The sequence below is a fragment of the Haliotis rubra genome, unplaced genomic scaffold, assembly GCF_003918875.1.
Source record: "Haliotis rubra isolate DU_JTF1 unplaced genomic scaffold, ASM391887v1 Scf60, whole genome shotgun sequence".
NCBI classification, from domain to species: domain Eukaryota; kingdom Metazoa; phylum Mollusca; class Gastropoda; order Lepetellida; family Haliotidae; genus Haliotis; species Haliotis rubra.
In genome coordinates this window covers 833725-854522 of record NW_025767302.1, presented here as the reverse complement: position 1 = coordinate 854522, position 20798 = coordinate 833725, and the positions used below count along the sequence as shown (strand labels likewise).

Below are 20798 nucleotides of genomic sequence, written 5' to 3'. Positions count from 1 at the left end.
CTACTGCAGTTCACATCTAAGGATTTTATGTCTGCTTTCCACACTGCAAAAATATGAAGGTGGCGATATTTTTCTTAGTTTGGGGTGGGTAGGGGCGGAAACAATAAGTCTGTGTAGTCAGACTGACGGGATAGAACTGAAACAATGTAAGGGGCAGGCAATTATTTTCAAACTGATAGTTTAGACATCTAAAGGAAACTAATCCGTTTTCGTTTTACGCCCAAGGGCACTACCTCATTTTAGTACTAACCGAAGATTCCATAATCATTGCTGCCACTTCCGCCTGACGTGTAGTCGTGTGATTGTACATGCATCATGCTGTTATTCCGCCGTATGGACAGTTGATAGGCACATTTATATACTTTGTGACCGTGTGTTAAGTGTACAAAATGGAGAAATCTACGATTTTGATTATCAGTGTTCTTATAATCCTGCTTGAAGTGTCTTGTGCATCTTTGTCCGGAGAGACGAATGTGAACAGCGTCAGAAAATCCGTTCCAGAGGCAAAGAAAAGTGTAGCTGTGCACGAAACCACCACTCTGAAGGTAGCAGATGCCAAAACAACAACTAAACCAACGACGAGTGCAAATGAAACATGTCTGAATTCAACAGACTGCACGAAAGGCACCGGGAACGGTTATTTCACCAAAGTCATGGAACAAATTACAAAAAACAAAGACATGCTTCTCAGAACTATGTATGTTTTAATAGGAGTGACAGGCATTGTCATCATATATTTCGTGGTACGAGCATGGAGGTGAGTCTTAATGTCTCTGAATGGCATTTAGTAACGATACTCATAAAGGAGGGGCGGTGGGGTAGTCTAGTGGTTAAAGCGATTTCACAATTTTCCATACAGTCTTCAGTGGTGTCAGGCTGCCTTGATCTTTGGTCACTGGGGACTCTTTTCTTGATTTTAGCTGTCACTTCCTTCATTTATGTTTTCAGTTTCATCAACATCTTTTGTTTAAAGTTGTGTCAGACAGTCAGAGTGAAATTATTGAATACAAATTAATTGTTATCTACAATCATATGATAGCTACCAACGACTGAATATGTTCTTGTTTGTCATATGTACAAATACCCACAGCACTGAATATTCTAATACTATGACAATTTGTAGCAATTCAGAATTTCAAATACAAGTATGTATGAGCACAGATCTAATGGGAATCTTTTGTCAGGGTTTTATGTACATCTGTTGTGAAAATCAGCTTGGGCCAATGACTTGCTCATGTTCAAATACTAGAAAAGAAACGCTTCATGAATTCATTCAGCAATTTAATCACATGTTGTCCTTGGCTATGCCAGAGTGCATTTCATCTTGTGACAATGATACAATTGTTGAAATGAACAAAGTTTAGTTTACATTCATGTGAACACATCAAATAACTTTCATATTGATTTCGAAAGTTCATGTCATGTATGGCCATGTGAATATAATTATTTTCTTCTATAAAATAATGTTTGGTTTTTGGAATTTCTTGATCAGTGTCACCTAGTATAATCATGATAACTGTACATGTAAACGGCATCCTTAGCATATGCTCAGTGATGAATCCAAAAGTTCTCACTGTTACTGTTATGTTAGATGTCCTGGAATGATTTTGTCGAACAAGAGTCCCCTAACCTTCAATTTGGACATTACCATTTGATTGATGAGGACCGTATTAATAGGATCCTGAATGTTAAACACTGTGTTGTCATGCTGACTACATGACTTAGTGTTATCCATGGTCATGACGTTGTTAAGTGTGAGGAGACATTCATCATGTGACGTTTTTCTACAGGATCTGACAGTGAGTAGTTGTCTGATTGTGGCAATTATGTTGACTAGTGACATAGAGGCAGTCAGCCAAAGGGTTAATTCTACATGATAAGTGCTCTACCTGGTGTGATTCCATTGTACAGGGATGAGTCATAATTCATTTAATTGTAGACATGGTACTTGGTAGATGTCACATTATTTTGTAAATCCATATTGTTTGTATTGCAATTTAAACATAATTGTGGTATGGTTTATTGCCCAAGGGCAGCATTTGTGAGTCTGGGCCTATAGGCTGGTCGACTGAAAACCTATGTCAATAATAATGACTGACTGACTGACTGAGTTTTGGTTTTACGCCGCTTTTAGCAATATTCCAGCAACATCACGGCGGGGGACACCAGAAATGGGCTTCACAATAATATGAAACATTGTGGATCATCTTGATCCCAACCATGCATAAAGGAAGTCAAAGTTTGGAGAATAAAATTTGTCTTTTTATACTTCTACTAATGAAATTATACGTAACTTGTTGGTCACACCATCATGGAAGTATGACTGCAGTAAAAGTCTAAAATGATGCGAGAATATAGTTGATAGTTGTTGTGGTTGGAACAAAGATTGTTTTATGTGTAATTCATCATTTTTAGCAAACAATGGTGATAAAAGGTGGCATTTTTTCATCATGTCATCTAACTGCCAATTTCTATTGTCAAAAGTCATTATGTTTATTTTCAACGGGCAGTAATTGTTACTTCAGCAGTTTTTATGTAGATCAAATTATTATCTACATTTTGTATGCAGGTTTTTTCCTGCAGAATCGATAGCTGTTTTACATGACAATGCTATTTGTCCCTATGTGTGTAACAATTGTCTGTAAAAATGAGGATAAGCAACAAATATATACTGAGAGGCGAATACAATATTTAGTAAAAAAATGAATAAATCATAAATAATGCCGCTTCTAGGTGTGTCAGTGGTGCAAGGGGCCTACTCCAAAATAACACAAGTTACGTTACAGCATGGCTTGGATATATTCCATTTTGCATTACGTTCACATAGATAAACAACAAACTAGTTTGTAAAGTACAAAAAGTAAACACTAGAAAGTACCAACACTCTTGGGGCGGTGGAGTAGCCTAGTGGTTAAAGCGTTCGCTCGTCATGCCGAAAATTCGGGTTCGATTCCCCACATGGGTACAATGTGTGAAGTCCATTTCTGGTATCCCCCTCCGTGATATTGCCAGAATATTGCTATAAGCGGCGTAAAAACCAAACTCACTCACAAACACTCTCTGAAATATTCAGTTCTATTGTCCGTGAAGAATGAATTAAATTCATGGAGAGATATGGTTCGATTCACAGAATATGACGAGTGAATTGTAACAGGACTAGTAAATATGGTAAATATTCCAAACATATAATCAAGTCATATTATTATATATTTAACTACCATTATGGAAAGGTAACTATAATCTGTTTGCAGTGAAAGCGTACCGGTGAATTGCACTTTAAACAAAAATGTAAATCGAATAAAGTGAAATTAAGATTGCAAATCCTCATAATTCTACCTTGCCAATTGAACATTTAAATCTTAGATTTTTATTCCACTTAGGAAAAAAAGTTAACAAACGATCATAGTTTCAAATCACTTATATGTATTGGTTTGTATTACAAGGGAGTAAGCGCAGTAGTTGGAACAGTGAAACAAATGCACGTGCGGTACGTGATGAGCGTCAACTTAGACCAACCCTCTTTGTTCTCGGTGTTTCATTTAATGTACATACCCCCTTCAGTTTAAGTAAACTTAGCCTCAGTATTATTCGTTACCCTACTATACAGTAGAGGAGTAATAGTACTGAGACTAAGTTTACTTAGACTTAGACTGATACCCCCTTGTAATACAAACCAATAATACCGATTTGAAACTATGACCATTTGTTAAACAACTTTTATCCTAAGTTGAATAAAATTCTGAGATTTAAGTTTCAAATGGCAAGGTAAAATTATGAGGATTCGCAATCTTAATTTCACTTTATTTGATTTACTTTTTCGTTGAAAGTGAAATTCATCGGTACGTTTTCACCGCACAGACTATAGTGTTTCACAGACAACAGGACCAATATATAGAATAGACTACCGGTATGTATAAAGTGGTTAGTTGTACAGATTTTGCACTGGAATCGATGAAATATTAAGTTATCCCTGAATTTCAGAAAATGATAACATTTCAAGTAATACCAGTGTGAACAAAAAGGATTTTTCCCGTTTTGTCAGTCAAGTCACATAGTTTGGAATTCAAGAACAATTCCTGTCCTTTTTATTTTAAAATTTAATGTAGGTCTCACATTTGTAAATTTGGGGCCATGACAAGGCCCCCAATTCCTCCTGACCATTTTGATTTACCTTCTCTTTTTTCAAGTTTATTGCTGGCAAAAGTGAATCTTATTATGGGTCCTGTCAATTGTTTTCCAATTTTAATAGGACTGCAAAGTATTACTGGTATGCCAGTTTACTGGAATACATTTTGCAATGTTTATTGGGTTTTAAGCATATTGCTTAAAAAACAACCAGTTTCATTTTTATTTGTGTTGTTTTTCCATAAAGTCTATCAAATAAATTCATTCACAAATGTTTGAATGTGCAAAATTTATATTCAACCGATAACTAATTGCGACTATTGAAACCATTAATTGGTATGCACATTATCAACAATAGTATTGACTTTTTTGTAAATCCTATTGTGGAGCAAACAGTTATAATACACATTTAGATCTATAACAATTGCAGTTCTATATATTGCTACACACTTCAGTATCTGCCATGTCTGGTAGTTCTGCTGGTCAATAGCAGAAGGGACAGTTTTTCATTTCTTTTACAAAAGTGATGTTTGAATCTTTTTTAATTTTATCACTTTCATTAACATGGGATGAGTCTAAAATTTAAGCTGATGTTTTGGTTATAGCTTAATTTTAAATATGTTGTAGACTTTTGGCTCAGTTTTTATATTTAAAGAATTGACCCCAAGATCTAATGAAAAAGTTATCCGTGAATAGCTGCAAAGTGTTGCTGATGTGGCTTAAAGCAACATTTACTCTCTCTAATGAAAAGGGCCAAAGACAAGTTCACACAAGCAGACTTCTATGTTTTGGGCCCTGTTAAGATGCAGGTTAGAATTGGTCTTCTGCATCCCTTGGTCATCGTAAATGGCGACTTATTGGGGTGACAGGCTTGCAGGTTTTGTTGATGCATGTCATCATGTCCCGATTGCTTAGATTGATGCTCATGATGTCAATCACTAGATCGTTGTCCATACTTGATTATTTACACACTACTATCATATAGCTGGATCATTGCTGAGTGCGACGTCAAACAACACCCAGATCTGCTGAGGTGTTGGATAGACTGCTGTCAGGATTGACATAAGGAAAACGACACAACGTACGATTTTGACACACACAGAAGTAGTGTTCCTTCTGTCTCTTTGACATCTGCGTCTGATTCACTCGTGTAGATGGTGGATCAATGAGACAGTCACGAAGGATTACTCACACCAGGACTGTGCACGCATAGCTCTGGGCCTTGGTGTGACAGATATAGATATATAGATATATAAATAACAGTAAGAAACCATAACAGCTGTTGCTGTGGGAGGATTGCCAAGAAATGCTTTGTAACAGTGTTGGTTTGGCAGTGCAACTTAAATTGTACACTAATGCTTTGTATGGGAACATATATGATTTTGATCAAAAGCTGCATTTAAGTTCAAAAGAAGCTTCAGTGAGATGGGAGAAAACCTGTTGAAAATCTAGTCTATGCTACATTAAGGACTGGGGGATAACAGTATGGGCTGAGCAGAACAAGTAGTATGCTTCACAGACTTGAGCATGGTGAGAGCACCTGCTTAAATTGGTAAAGCCCTGTTCGTGGACTGTTGTTTAAAACTATTTCTCATTCCAGTAATCAGCATGATCAATGATGCAATACGTGTTTGACAATTTTTCTGTCTTCTGTTTCTCAAAAGTCTGAAGTCAGAATAATGGTTTCAGAGTTTCTGTCTGAAACGGAAAGCCCCTGTCTCACAAGACTTGGCTGAAAGACAGACTCGTATAAATTTTGAACTCTGGTAGAAACAAGAAAACGTACAATAATGTATTTACTCCAAAACCAAAAATGTGTATTGTTAAATATTTTTGTGGTTTTCATGTTCAAAATATTTATGAAGATGATAAAATTAATCCTTCAATATCAACAAAATTTTGTACACATCATCAGAGTTAAACAATGTTGAAATTTAACCAATTCAGTATGGCACATATGTCTCCCCAGCTAACTTTGTAGGAGCGTGTGTAATAATTGGGTCATGTGTCACCACGTGGGCCTGACTGCCAGGCGTTGTCTGCATGGCAGAATGTACATCACCTGCAGCATGGCGTCACAGCTTGTGTGTGTAGCTGATCTCGCTTCCACGTCGAATGAATATTCAGATCAATTTTTCTCCCTGATGGCTCTGAACCAGCTGGGTAGTACTAAACACAGTTCTGCTAAATGATAACAATATCAAATTACAAATTAAGCCCAAAATACAGGAATATTTTCTTTCACAGGGAACTACATTCCGACAATGCCATGCCAAAAGTATTCTTTACAATTCAACATAGTGACCATCATTAAAAACCAGTCTCAGATTAAAATGTCAGTTGTAATGACCATACACGATGAAAGTTTTGGGGCGGTGGGGTAGCCTAGTGGTTAAATTGATCGCTTGTCTCGCTGAAGACCCGGGTTCGATTCCCCACATTTTACAATGTTCAGAAGCCCATTTCTGGTGTCCCGGATTACTAAACCAGCCCGCGATATTGCTGGAATATTTCTAAAGCGGCGTAAAACCTCAACTCAAATCTGTGTTTCAAAAATAAACATACAGCAGGAATATTTTGCTGCTTAAAAATGATGCATTACATCTTTTCTTTATGACAACAATAGCTCTATATTATGATGATGTAAAATTTTGAGACGTACATTACGATCAAACAAATGTTTTCCCTTATTTTTATTCTTATAATGACCCTTTGTAATAAGTCAAACAAATGCCTTCATATTAAGGATAATTCATAATTTTCTATGTGAATAAATAATGTGTTTTGGATAAAGTGTCTATTTACGATGTAAAACAACATATTAAATGAATATATGTTCAAATAAGGGAAGGAAGTAAAGTTTCTTTGATATAAAAATAATGAAAAAAAATGTCTTGAAATATTTTTCAAATTATGCAGGGATGGAAATAGTGCTATGGCATGGTAAATATTGAAGTGACACGGATGAAATATTTTCAGTGTGCATTTTCAGTGCCTGGCAGCTCTGACTCCTGAGAGTTTCTAGGACTTCAGTCCTGCCCCACACATCGAAGCCCATGTGATACATGTGGTCTCACCTTAGGGAAGTGAGTTTGTTCAAAATTGCCTCTGTTCACCCAACAGAAAAATTGGTACTCGATGGGATATGTCATGTGACTATTAACCTTCTAGCGCCTCACAGGCAGCTTGGAGTTATCTGGGGTAATAATAGCTGCGCTTTGAGCATGCACTAGTGTGTGGATATTAGTGCATAACAAATGGTCATTATTATTATTTTTATTAACTGATATATTAAACTATAAACTGAAATGACAAAATTGTTTAATGTTCTAAGTCTAACTGGCTCATCAAGGACACGCTTGTTTTCACAAAGGCTCACCAATATTATATGTCTGGTGCCCTTAAAAACTGCATTTCTATCTTTGTCATGTGAAAAATGAATAGAGGCTTTGTGTGGGAAAATATTCGAAGTTATGGTTATGTTTTCTTAAAATTCCCAGCTTTTTATCGTTCCTAATGCATTTGTTGTGGTGTTTTTATGTTTGGACTAATTAGGCAAGGTCTGTTTGACAGTCTGGGGGGAAATTTGCACAGGATGTTTCCAAAGTCGTTGTCGTTGCGTATACACTGAGCCCTCCCTCCCACCTTATCTCTCCAAGTCACTGTATGTGGGTACAGTGGAACCTGAAAGGGATCAGCTAGATTTCTACCCCGCACATGAGGTGTACTTCTAGTTATCTAACTGCTCTAATCCTAGCTACTCGAAACTCACCTTCTAGACAGCGATATACAGTAGTCACTGTTACAAACTACAGCCATAAATCATGGGAAAAGAGAATCAATATTTGAAAGACATTTTCCAGACCATTGTATCCATCGGTATTATAGTTTGTATTACTATTACAGAGGCCCAGATAAGCTGTGTATCCAGGTAAAATATGCATAGAATTATGCATTGAAAAATAATTGTTGTGTACCAATTACGCATTTATAATGTTAGATACGCAGAGAGTTTAAAACAAATGCGTACGGAATATATTTATAAAAATCGCTTGCGTAATGAAAAAGACATCGATTGCTATCAAGTTGTACTGTTAGTATAGGACAAGTGTTGTACTGTCAGTATAAGATGAGTGATTTGTTATGAAATCATTTCCATTACATTTAAGTTGGTTTTGATTAGGTATGACATAAGGCAGAACATACCTGCTTAGTAAACTTACTCAATGGCATATACTTAGGTGAGTAAAATGACTGAAATACGCACATATTTGAAAGCAGTGGGTAACAGAAAAAAGAAATACCCACTCAACATTCATAATACCCACTCCAACAAAATACAGTGGGTACAGTACCCACATGAGCTAAATCTTATCTGGAGCTCTGCTATTAGATGTTATTAATACATGTATTATTTGTTACAAAATATTTCATGTAAATGTGAAATACTTCTTATTCCTTTTTGGCTTTTCTTGACGATGAGACGGAGAGGTTAAAACGTGTATCCTTCCCATTCGTTTGTCTTTGTGGATAACAAATATTGGCTAGTGTTCATACCATCAACCATTGGTTTAGCTGGCCTAGATTGGATTATTTACAGCCTGTTGTGATCTAGCTGGAATATTACAGACTGACATTAAATTTGGTTATTCAATCTCAAACATCTTGAACTTAGCATTAATTGCTCGTAAAACCTTTCTCCATATTTTAACTATCTATGGAAAGATGTGTGCATAGGTTAATGTAAGGTAGCCATGGTAACAGATCTCAACTTGAGTTGAGCCCAGAAATTTGTGCATCTTCTAAGCAGAATATATCGTTATCATAAAAAGATTTATATAACGCCAGTTCCAGTCCAAAAGTACTGCTCAGTAGCGCTGTCCAGACAACTCAAGAATAAAAAGTTAGACACTGTATGTTTTCCTAAAAAGGTATGTGTTCAGTTTAGTTTTGAAAATCCATTAAGTTTAATACCCGTGAAGGTCCTGGTTAGAATATTGATCTTCAGTAACCAGTGCTTGTTGTAAGAGGCGACTTAAGAGGATCAGGTGGTCAGGCTCGCTGACTTGGTTGACACATGTCATCGGTTCCCAATTGCGCAGATCGATGCTCATGCTGTTGATCACTGGATTGTCTGGTCCAGACTGGATTATTTACAGACCGCCGCCATATAGCTGGAATATTGCTGAGTGTGGCGTAAAACTAAACTCATTCACTCATTCACTCATTAAGTTTAACTCCAGTGGAAGTTGATTCCAGAGACTGGGTCCTGCCACCTGAAATGATCAATCCCCAAACCTGGTACTGGACTTAAGTGTGGGACAACAACAACAACAGTTGAATGTTTCACTTCTCTAAAACCATGAGATGATTTTCTATCATTTAACAATTCCATTTTTCAGCAACAGCATGTGCTGAATGAATATACAGGACTCATGTATGATTTTATCTATGGTGTGCAAGATGGTTTATGAATTATCTTGTCAGAATGTGAATTATCTAATGTTTATCTTAATCTCTTGGGGGACTCAAAAGGGGATGCTCTGGATGCAGGACAGTTGTTATTGAGGATTCCATTTGAGCAATATACCCAGGGTTTTACATGCCTTGTGATTCCTGCGTATTTGACGCAACAATTTTGTTAACGACTCTCAAAATACTATCATACGAGTCAAGTTTGACGCAAGTTTTATAGATGGCCCTCACAATTGAGTTCAATAAAATTGATTTGATAAACAAAAAATAATATTGTTGGATGTTAGTTTGACTTTTACAGAGCTGTCAGATTGTTCCAGAGAACTCAGAGGAGACAGTAATCCTGGCTGTTTGAATTGAACAATGCTGTAGTTTCATTTGGTGGTTTGACATACACAGTCATATACTGAGAATGATTAACACAAAGAAATATTAAATTTTCATGACTCCCAAATATTGAAAATGACTCCCAAATATAAATATTGTGAGTCACCATGACTCCCATTTTTAAAACTCAGCAAAGTCTGTGTAAAACCCTGTATACCTATAGATATATATACCTGTAGATATTCCAGTTTTCACTGGGAACTGATATCCAGGATGTATGAAGATTACTCATATTATTTCAGGACATAGTGAGTGATGACATATTATTACATAGTGAGTGATGACATATTATTAGATGGTGAGTGATGACATATTATTACATAGCGAGTGGTGTTCTTTAGGGTTTTGTACCTATTATTCATCTAAATACATAGATGTCAGTGTCTGTACATTGTATGCTAATGTTTATCATCTGTGTAGTCAAGAATGTATGAGCCATGATGAGCTATGAGTACATGCCACCATCTGTTGTCAAGGCCAAGCTGTTACCCAGATAGGCACACATAGCTGTTCTCACTGGTCTGATCAGGAATTGTTGCCATGGTAAATTTGTACCAGTAATCAATTTTAATCTAGAACAGCGACAGTGTTGCATATAATTACCGGTATATAATGAGGTTAAAATGTGTGTATTGGTGTTATTTCCGGGATGATGAAAACAATTGTAATCCTGACTTGATTATTTACAAGAACACAACCGACTGCAGTGTTAGTCAACATTTTTTCCTTCATTCTTCCCCTTATACTATTGTATTAGCCGTTGTTGATGTATTGTTTTTACAAATAACTGATAATGCTGTACAGGTGATAACCGAAAACAATTAATAGAGTCTAACTGAACAGCCTTCAAAATTCACTATTGTCCACTGTGACCCAAGAGTGTTAAATTGTGCTGAAGACGAGTGAGTTTTATATTAGTTTTACGCTGCTTTTAGCAATATTACAGCAATATCACGGCAGGGAACACCAGAAATGGGCTTCACACATTGTACCCTTATATGGAATCGAACCCAGGTCATCGCATAATGAATGAACACTTTAACCACAAGGCTACCCCCACTGCCCCTCTGAGGACAAGTAAAACCCTAGGGATGGTAGTCCTCATTGACAAACAGCTATATTTCTGAACCAGTTGTCAATATTTTAACAAACTTCAATTGAATAAAACTGAAAGAAAATGTATTCAGTAAACAATTTTCTTACGATTAAGCAGGACTAGCTACAAACACTGAGGACCAGAGAAATAATTCTTATACATCACACTAGTTAATTTGTTTAACATTTACTAGCCTGAATAGTAAGAACATGTCAGGTCACACCCTCCCCCCTTTAACATGTTTACTAGCCCTCAGGATAACATTAACATGTGACAAACTGATTTTGGCTAGTGAACTTGTACTGATTTGCATCCAGGCTTATAATGTTAGAAGTTCTAGGGTCACACAGCCTTCCTAGCATGGCACTACAGTGATAGTCACATGGCCCCACTTACATCTTCAGCAGTAAACTGTAGACTACAGGGGCGGATATAGCTTTTTGAGAAAGGGGGGGTGCACACTTCATTTTCACCCCAGTTTCAATGGTCATTTAACAAACTTTCAGCACAAAAGGGGGGGTGCACACCCCTGCACCTCTGCACCCCTGCACCCCCTCTCTGGATCCGCCTATGGACTAACACTTTGTCTCCTGCAATATGTCATTTTGATACAAACAAGCAGTTCCACTTAGAGTGACAAGGAGTGAGTGAGTGAGTTTATTTTTACGCAGCTTTTAGCAATATGCCAGCAATATCACAGCTGGGGGCACCAGAAATGGGCTTCACACATTGTTCCCGTGCGGGGAATCGAACCTGGGTCTTCTGTATGACAAGCGAATGCTTTAACCACTAGGCTACCCCACCACCAGAGTGACAAGGGGCTTTAGTAAGATCGGAGATCCAGAACCCAGGGCTCAAGATAAGGGCCGTATCTGCGTATGTCCCGGTTAAAAATATGCACAATACGGTAGGAAATAATTTAGAAAATGTAGCAGATACGCACCACAGCAATGGTGTACAGTCTTAGAAACATTTACAGTCATATTTAGCTGAAAAAGTATTGTTTTATTGTTTATTGACCTCTTCACACAAGACTAGCAATGTTGTGGTACATATATGAAACAAAACACAAGATTACTGATACTCCATTAAAATCCATTCAGTACTCTAAATGTACTCTAAAGTTTTTCCAGTACTTCTGTATTGAAAAAATAAGCAGTACGTACTCCTGATGTTGAAAAAATATCTGGAGCCCTGCAGAACATGTTGAAAACCTAAATTTCATACAGGACTATAACATAATGAGGCTGAGCCAAAGGGAAACTTTTATGGTTCAGGGGCTGTGAAAGACTGTTTTCGAGTGTAATTAACTAATTAGGAAATTATACAGTTGAAAGATATTAATAGAATTTGACTTATTATATTGTCAGTAATAAGAGAACAAGCCATGTAACATATGGGCTATAGATAAAACAGAATATTCAACCAAATCTATGAATATATCATGAAATGTCACGTTATCTCCCGATATCACAAAATGTAGTTACATTGGCATTTGGACTGATTTATTGCCTCCCACTCACGACAGCTATGACTACAGCTCAGGCGAATAATAATATTTTTTTCCCAAAAATATTGATACAAAACTAAGGTAATACCGATAAGCATGTAGCAGTATTATATATAATTACTGATTTCTGCTTTTAGAAGTAGTTATTATTTGGATACAACTCACAAGAACATGTTTCATATTTCATGTCACGATAGATAAATATTGCTGTATGAAAGGAATGGCTGTTCTGTAACATTTTTGAGTTGTATGTTTTGTCTTGATCCTGTCTTCAGGCACTTTGGGGATAATATCTATTTGAGAAATATAGTTGGGAAATATGATTCGTTAAATGTGTAGAAGGGAATGAAAATAATATCATACATGGTCATATTGCATTGCTTCTTTACGCCTGTTAGGCCTACCCAACTAATGACTACAGTTTAAAACTGTGACGAATAGGGTATTAGTGTAGTGACTGTGTTTCCCTTCCTTATTCATAGAGACCAACAGACAGACAGATATTGTACTAAAGTCTCCCATTTGCATTTGATATATAAAATATATGCATACATTCTAAAAGAATTGAGCCATTCCATTTGGAATTACGATTATTATGCACAAACTAAACTTTTAACAAAGTATGTTAGATAGAAACTATCAACAATTACATTAAAATATATGTGACCATATACAAACTGGGAGCACTTTTGTTTCAGACGTTATGTCAGGTTGGGCTGTTGCACTCACTGTTTGCTAGTGTCTACAATGTTAACTCTGTGTGTTCTGATGATAGCATCTCTTGTGTTTTAACAGTAAGTCAAGGTGGAGATGTACAGATGTATAAAATCTATGGATTACATTGTTTAGTTTCGATTCTCCTTGTGCATCTCTTTATGTTGTCATGGAAGCTTAATATGTGAGGGTCCTGCCCGTCATATGCATGACATGGAAGCTTCATGTGTAAAAGTTCATGTATAAGTGTCCAGGCTGTTCAGGGAGACCATACAACATTTATCTGAAGCTATGCTGACAATTACATTGTGTAAATGCCAGCTTACCAGACATCCTGTTTTGCTGAATTACCTTACTGCACACAAACGTGCTACATTTCCTGTTTGCGGAATAATTTGAATGCCGAAATTTGAATCTATCAGATATTTATCTAGACAAGAGCAAAGGCTGACATTCAGACCCATGTCTGCAGCTAATGTCAGTAAGAGTTCCCAAAGTGATATTAAACCTTTTTACCATTTGTGTTAATACTGTACTAACTGATACTGTGGCTTTGTGGAGGCATCTTGTGCTACACAGATAACAGGACCATTAAAGAGTAACGGGCATTATGGGTAGCCTAAAACATCCCAGTTTAGCAAAAATAAAAATTCTGCCATTGGTTTCATACTCTAACTATATACCTGCCTCTGTTCATCTAACAGCATCAGCTGATGTGATTGACAAGTATTAAAAGTAGTGTAATGATTTATGTAGATGACTGTCTCAGTAGTCTTTGTAATGTAGATCAGAGTGATCGGCCATGTTGTTTATCTGGCTGTACAGACAAGATGATTGCAGTTGGTGATAATAGCTTTTTATTCAATGAGATAAACAGGTCTCTTTCAATTAAATTGAAAACATCTGTTACATTTTGTCCCAGGGTGTGAACAGGGCTTGAAAAGGCCTTTGATTTTGAGTTTATGGAAAAGGCCTTTTATTGGTATTAGCCATGAGAAGGCGTTGAAAATATACATAATATGAAAAATATCTTTAATTACACCTCAACAAAATATCAGTATTTTTACTATTCATATATAAAATACAAATATGCTTGTGAACATCCTCAAACATATGCAGTAATGCTGTGGGATAGGAAGATATATTAACATTGTTGCTGATTTTGGATGATGAGTTTGTATGATGATTGCTTGAATTCCTAGTGCTACCAAATCAATGTGACTGCAGGGTGGTGAAGTTCTGCAAGCCTGTGCTTGCTTTTAAGTGTTATAATGATGTTTTATTAAACTCAATTGATACGTTAAAGGCACAATATCACACATTTGCGACGATATTTTTGGCCTATATTTTATGTATTGGGGGCACATGCACTCACTTTAGCTTCCTATTGATGCAATAAAAGACTTATTATCCCTTAAGACTTGCCTGAAATTGATAATTGAAACTTTGAGGCGACCAGCTTCCAAACAGATAACAATTGCCATATATGGAATGTAAACGATTGCTCCGTACATCGAAAACTGTCGCACGCGGTGTTGTCAATCACAAGTTGCATTATAGGATATTCGTAAAGAGTGTTCCATGGGACATAACTCTATTGGGTTCACATGAAATAATGTTTAGCCGGTAGAGGGCAAGAGAGTCAACTTAATGCAATGTTGCATTAATTAATCAAACTTTTTAATTTAATATTGCAATCTAAATACATAAGTTTTTTTTAAAATAAATTATATGGTAGCTTCGCTGAGGGCTGATTGTTAGTATTATTGAGAGAATGTAATCATGTATTTTTAGAGAAATGTGGTGTGACCTTGTACCTTTAATATTGTCTATACCTAGCATAGACTTCTTCTCATTGAACTCTGCTGGGCATAAGGGACAAATGGATAGGATGATGACTTGGTTGATGGTGAACCTCAATGGGTAGATCCTCTTGATATTGATCTGTGGATTGTGTGGTCCACATCTGACTATTTGCATGCCACCATCATATCAGAAATATTGCTGGAGGTGATGGGAAAGAACAAACAAACAGATAAAGTTACTAATTACACAGAGCAGGATATAAATAAGATCAGGCCTTTACATTAACTATGAACAGGATATGTCTTATTGGGAAGGGTTGTTGACCTTCACATGATCATGATGGTGCTGCAAAATCAGCTGTCTTGTTCTGTTTCATGACAACCTCTCAGCAAATTTCCCTTGGTGGAGAATTTGATTTAAACCATAGCACCATTGACCCCTTAGGTGTGAGCTTCACAAATGGCCACAAATGAGTTAACATGAAAGTCGTCAGGTTGAGTCTGGTCAGGATTTGAGGATAACTCTCGGGACGCACTCGACATATTCTGTCTGTAAATCCATTATCCACTAGACAATGCTTGGTGGAGTTGTTCGGCCTGGAATTAGGAGATTCACTGCCAGGGAGGGAGCACTCATTATTGGCTCATTAAGATTGCAGGGAAATGTTAGATTATTGGGTCTGGTTCTATTGTTATAGTTCAATAATATGGTATAATCAGGATTGTCTTATAAAATGTGTATGTGTACCTTGTGTACAAGCAAATGACTTTGTACACACGGTCCATGCTGTTATGAGGAATATGATGTGTGTCATGCAAATTAGGTTACCATTTTAACATCTTGATAGGTTATTGGGCCACAGATGGCACAGTAGGCTAAGGTGCCACAATTAGCTGTGCAGAGTTGCTGTTGCTTCCCATAGCCAGGTCAGAAGCTTATGTGAGTTCGAATCTCGGTTTCTAGGTTTGTCAGCACCATACATATGGGTTTTAGGGGGAATTGTGGAAGATATGTGTCATGCATCTTAATAGGTTTTAGGGCCACAGATGGCTAGGGTGCCGCAGTTCGCTGTGCATAGTTGCTGCTGCTTCCCACGGCCAGAAGCTTATGTGGGTTCTAAACCTGGTTTCAGCACCATTCATTTGAGTTTTACCAAAAGTGGAAAATGTCTAAGAGTAGCATCACTTTGAGTTATGCTAACATACTGTGATATAACATGAACTCTGTTCAAAGTGGCATTAAACCCAACCCATATGCAGAGTGTTGTTGCCTGATATTGCCTCTGGTGAATGATAGTTATGTCCAATATGTCATTGTCCTTGCAGACTGCGCAGTAGAAGAAGAAAGGCCAGAAAGTATGGAATCATCACAACACCAGCATCTGACCTAGAGATGGCGCCACTTGGACAGGGGGATGATGACGATGATGACGAAGATATGACAGTGTTTGAAATGAATGGGAAGAGACTGAGATAGATTTGGGTAATTCTTCTATACATCTATAAACTGTGAATTCTCTATATGCCCAGGACAATTAATCTGCTTGTAAAATTTTGGCAAAATACGTATGTCACATTCAAGGTGTTAAATGACTACAATTCTGAAGAAAAATGTGGAAATGTATAGTTTGAATTTTGTTTGTTTCGTATGTGCATACATCAGTTTCACATTTTGCATACTTTTTGTCTCTGCCTCATTCAGCATGTTGGTCTTAAGAATTCATTTTCAAGAATTTTGGATTTGTCATGATTGAAGTGACTGAACTATGTATTTGGGTTTAGGCCATAAGCAATCTCAAAATCAGACTTTCCGTGACTTGAATCATACACTAACTGACTTTAGATGCATAGAATGTATCATATGTCTTCATTTCGATGTGAGAATTACACACAGTATTTGATCAATTTCCAGTTTTGGAAAATATATTGTCTCAGAACTTTCTGAAATAGCCAATTTGAAAGGTTTTAAATATGAAATACTCAGGTTTTCATGAATTATGCTGTCAAGACCCATTGTTCATTACTGTGTATCAGCCATTTTATCTGTAGTGATGGAAGTGAGATGACTGTCAGTCTCAGTCGTAGTATTCAGTAATTATTCTATGTTTACAAGTGAAACGGATAGATATTGTAGTCAGTTGTGAGTAAGGTATTTTTGTATTGATATGGTAATTATGAGAAAAATTGTGAGAATGATGTGCGTCAGTTAATTACCACACAAATAACATTTACATGAAATAATGAACATAGTGCTCAGGTGAGTGTAACTGCCATACTTCAACATAGACTTACAACTGTTGTAGCACTGATGGTATAATGGGGCACTGCTTCATGTGGAGGAAATCATTCTGACATTTGTTTCAGCAGTTTCATCTGTGGACTGATGCTGTGAAGCTGCTGTGGATGTGCATGACGATGAGGAGACTCAGTCTTAATGGTTGGTGGACAAGCTCACCAATACAGGAAGTGGATGAGCTGTATCATCTTGGCTGTCTCGGGCATTGAACATTATGCATTCTACCATCACTATTGTTCATCGTGTTTGAAATGTGTGAATTTGGGATTTAAAGAGGCACTCTCAGTTCCATATGTTGTCAACAAAAGTTTTCATGACGTGCATATTGAACATTTGGATATGCCCTACTGTGTCTGGTGCTCAGAAGCGATACAACTTTGTGCGACTGATGTCTGTATTGGATTATGAAAACAGGTGTCTGTTATGTCGTAAGGGTGCAAAATCAGATTGCAAAGATTGTTTTCTGTCTCAGATCTATTTGATTCCAAATTGTAAATTTCATACCCTCTACAAAGATATCATGCAGTAGAGCAGTCTTTGCTGTTGACAAAGAATAGATTAATTGAAAATCCATCAGTACTCAGCAGAAGGGACCTCTGCTTCAATATCTGTTTCAATTCATATAGATACGTAAGCCGAGACCATAGTTATTAGTTTCACAGAGGTCCTGTATTTGAATCAAACATGCTTTGATGTCATGAAACAATATGGAAAACCAAATATGATTGTGTAGCCTTAACTATCTTCCTGAAGTTAGCTCTGCTTGTGCCTCTTTAGGTTACTGTGAGAACTGAAATGTAGTGAAAAGCTTCAGCAAAAAACATGTTATGACTATATATAGATGCTAGTACTAGAATTATCTGGTACATATATTATCAAGATATAGATGTACATGTCAGAAGTCATAAAGAAATCAATATTATGTACATTTCTATTTAATATGATTTGTTTGATATTGAAGTTGTTTTGTTCTATAATTCAAGAAATTGATGATGAAATGAAGCTTACATCTGTATTCAGTGAAAACCAGTTACTCTGGACAATGTTACCAGCAAAATCATCCAGATAATCAAATATCCGGATTACCCAATCATGGTCTTGAGTAATGTCCTTTTAAATACGTATTGCATTAAATCATTCTTCCATACACAGAGATTTTCGTACTAACAAGGTCCAGATTAGTGAGTGGCCACTGTACATGCTAGTTGTTTGCTTGTTGAGTATGTGTGGTAGTGATGCAGTGTGATGGTCAGCTTGAAGTAGTTGTAGGGAAGCAGTATCATGGTATTACTGGGTCATACAGTAATATGACAATGTGTCACTCTTCATTACTGATGGATGGAGAAAAACGATGACATATGTCACCCCCAGGCCTTCCTCTCGTAATCACTTTACAACTTAATTGACATCATCACCAATCCTTTTTCCACAATAATTGTGTTTACCCACGTTTTCCTGTGACCTTGGCTATTCCAGAGCAGGGTTTCCAATCTGTTTATTTTCCAGAACATTGACCTCTTGTGTACCGAAGTACTTCCAAACATGTACCAAACTAGATCCCTTGTATGTTAATGGGATCATTTTTCTTATACTCATTATTAGTTTTTGGAATTTGTATCCAGGAGTCCCAAACTAGTCAGCAGCTTTGGCACATGGTAGACTGCCTGGTAATAACTTTCCCTGATAGCTGGAACAAGAAGTTCATTTGTCATGGAAGTTGGAGTGTACAAGAAACAGGATCTTATGGTCAGACTGTCTGACTTGAGGGATGGATGTCATTTTACATGTACATGTTCTTGATGTCCGTCTCTAAATTGTATGGTCCAGGATGGTCCAGGATGGGTTATTTACAGAACACTGTCATATACCTGAAATACTGGTGAGTGGGTGTTAAACAAAACACTAGATCCATCATATTCATCATATGTGATTCATAGTCACATTTATTTAATTTTAGAAGAGGGCCTGGAGAGATGAAATCTCTATTGTGGAAAACATTTCTGAAGTACATATGTATTTCTTTGTGACTTCCCTGAATACTGTCTTGTGTTCATCGTTTCCTTCTGCCAACAGTGTTTAACAAAGATTGCCTCCCTCATCCATATACTCATCATGATAACGGATGTGGAATTATGTGTGGTGTAAATTATATAGTGATTAAATTTGTAATATTGGTTTCATTATCTTACTAACCTTGATTTTTAAATATTTGATCTTGTGTTATAGTTAGTATTTATTCAAGTTGAATATTCTTTTCTTCTTGATTGATCATATATGTTTACATTTTGCTCATTAAAATACCTTATAGATTTATTATCAACTTGTGATAAAAATGTCATATATATATTCAGTTGCATTGCGTAACTTATGTTGATTGATTGAGTTAATTTGTTGTAGGGTAATTACTAATACTGTTTATATTGTTCTGGATTTCATAACTATATGTAGTGTTTGGTATTTTTAACAGAGCTGTTCTATTTGCTTTTTGACTGAGACACTTGAATCTCATTCAAAAGAGCAAAAATATTTTCTGTAATGGGAAAAAGTAGTCTAAAGCGTAGAGATGGTATCACAAATTTGTTTTAGATTGAATATTTGAGGAAAAAAAGATTGTAAATATCCCTATATTTTTTTCATACCTGTAATACAAGTGTCTATTTTTGCTCAAAACATTCCATGCAGGTATCTGCTGTATTGTGATGTCAGTAGTACTATTGCACCTAGATCAGATACATAGCTCACCGCTGTAGCTGTTGTCCCAGCAACCGTGTGGTCTTCCTGTTCCCAGATGCTGTAAATTGGCAGGTAGTGATGTAAGATGTTATGGTTTGTTGTTTAGTAAACTTGATATTTTCTGTGTACCGTAAATTACACTTTGCTTGTAACTGACTTGCATTGTAAGCTCTAAATGAGGAATATCTTTTCAGGGACATGACATGAAGTGTGTATTTTGTAATGGGTAAAGTGTGATTTAGTTTAAAATGAGGAGATTTGTTTCTATTTGAGGGCCTAAACTTTAACGATGTATTTTTGTGAAAAAATGTTTGTTAATTTGGTATTTCTTGTTTGCTTGGTAACCAGCAGTATGTGGCGAAACAGTTGAATGTAGCAAGGGAGACAACTCCAACTAAAATTCCAAATATGCTTGTTTCATGTATAAACAAATATATTCATGCTCAGCATTTTATTGTTAGTCAGATTAACTACAAAATCCTACATATTCCTCTTGTTAAGCCAACAGCTTATGAACCTTCTTAGTACTTGTCAATTGTCAGTGTAACATGACTTCTTTTTTTCAATTTCAGAATTGGTGGAAATAGGTTATGATAAGAATGGCTTCTAAGGTTATAATAATAATAACTGAATTTTCTTTTGTGTCGGTATCCTATT

The 20798-nt window shown here is 36.5% G+C and overlaps 1 protein-coding gene across 1 annotated transcript in view; it reads left to right on the top strand.

The window, feature by feature from the left end:
- Positions 1-268: 268 nt before the first annotated feature.
- Positions 269-20798, top strand: part of LOC124255408 (membrane protein FAM174B-like) — a 27516-nt gene continuing 6986 nt past the window's right edge. Inside the window, exons 1-2 of the mRNA XM_046689321.1 lie at positions 269-757; positions 16439-16595. Of these exons, the coding sequence (XP_046545277.1) occupies positions 390-757; positions 16439-16589 (519 nt within the window). The 5' untranslated portion in view covers positions 269-389 and the 3' untranslated portion in view covers positions 16590-16595. The remainder of the gene's footprint in view (positions 758-16438; positions 16596-20798) is intronic.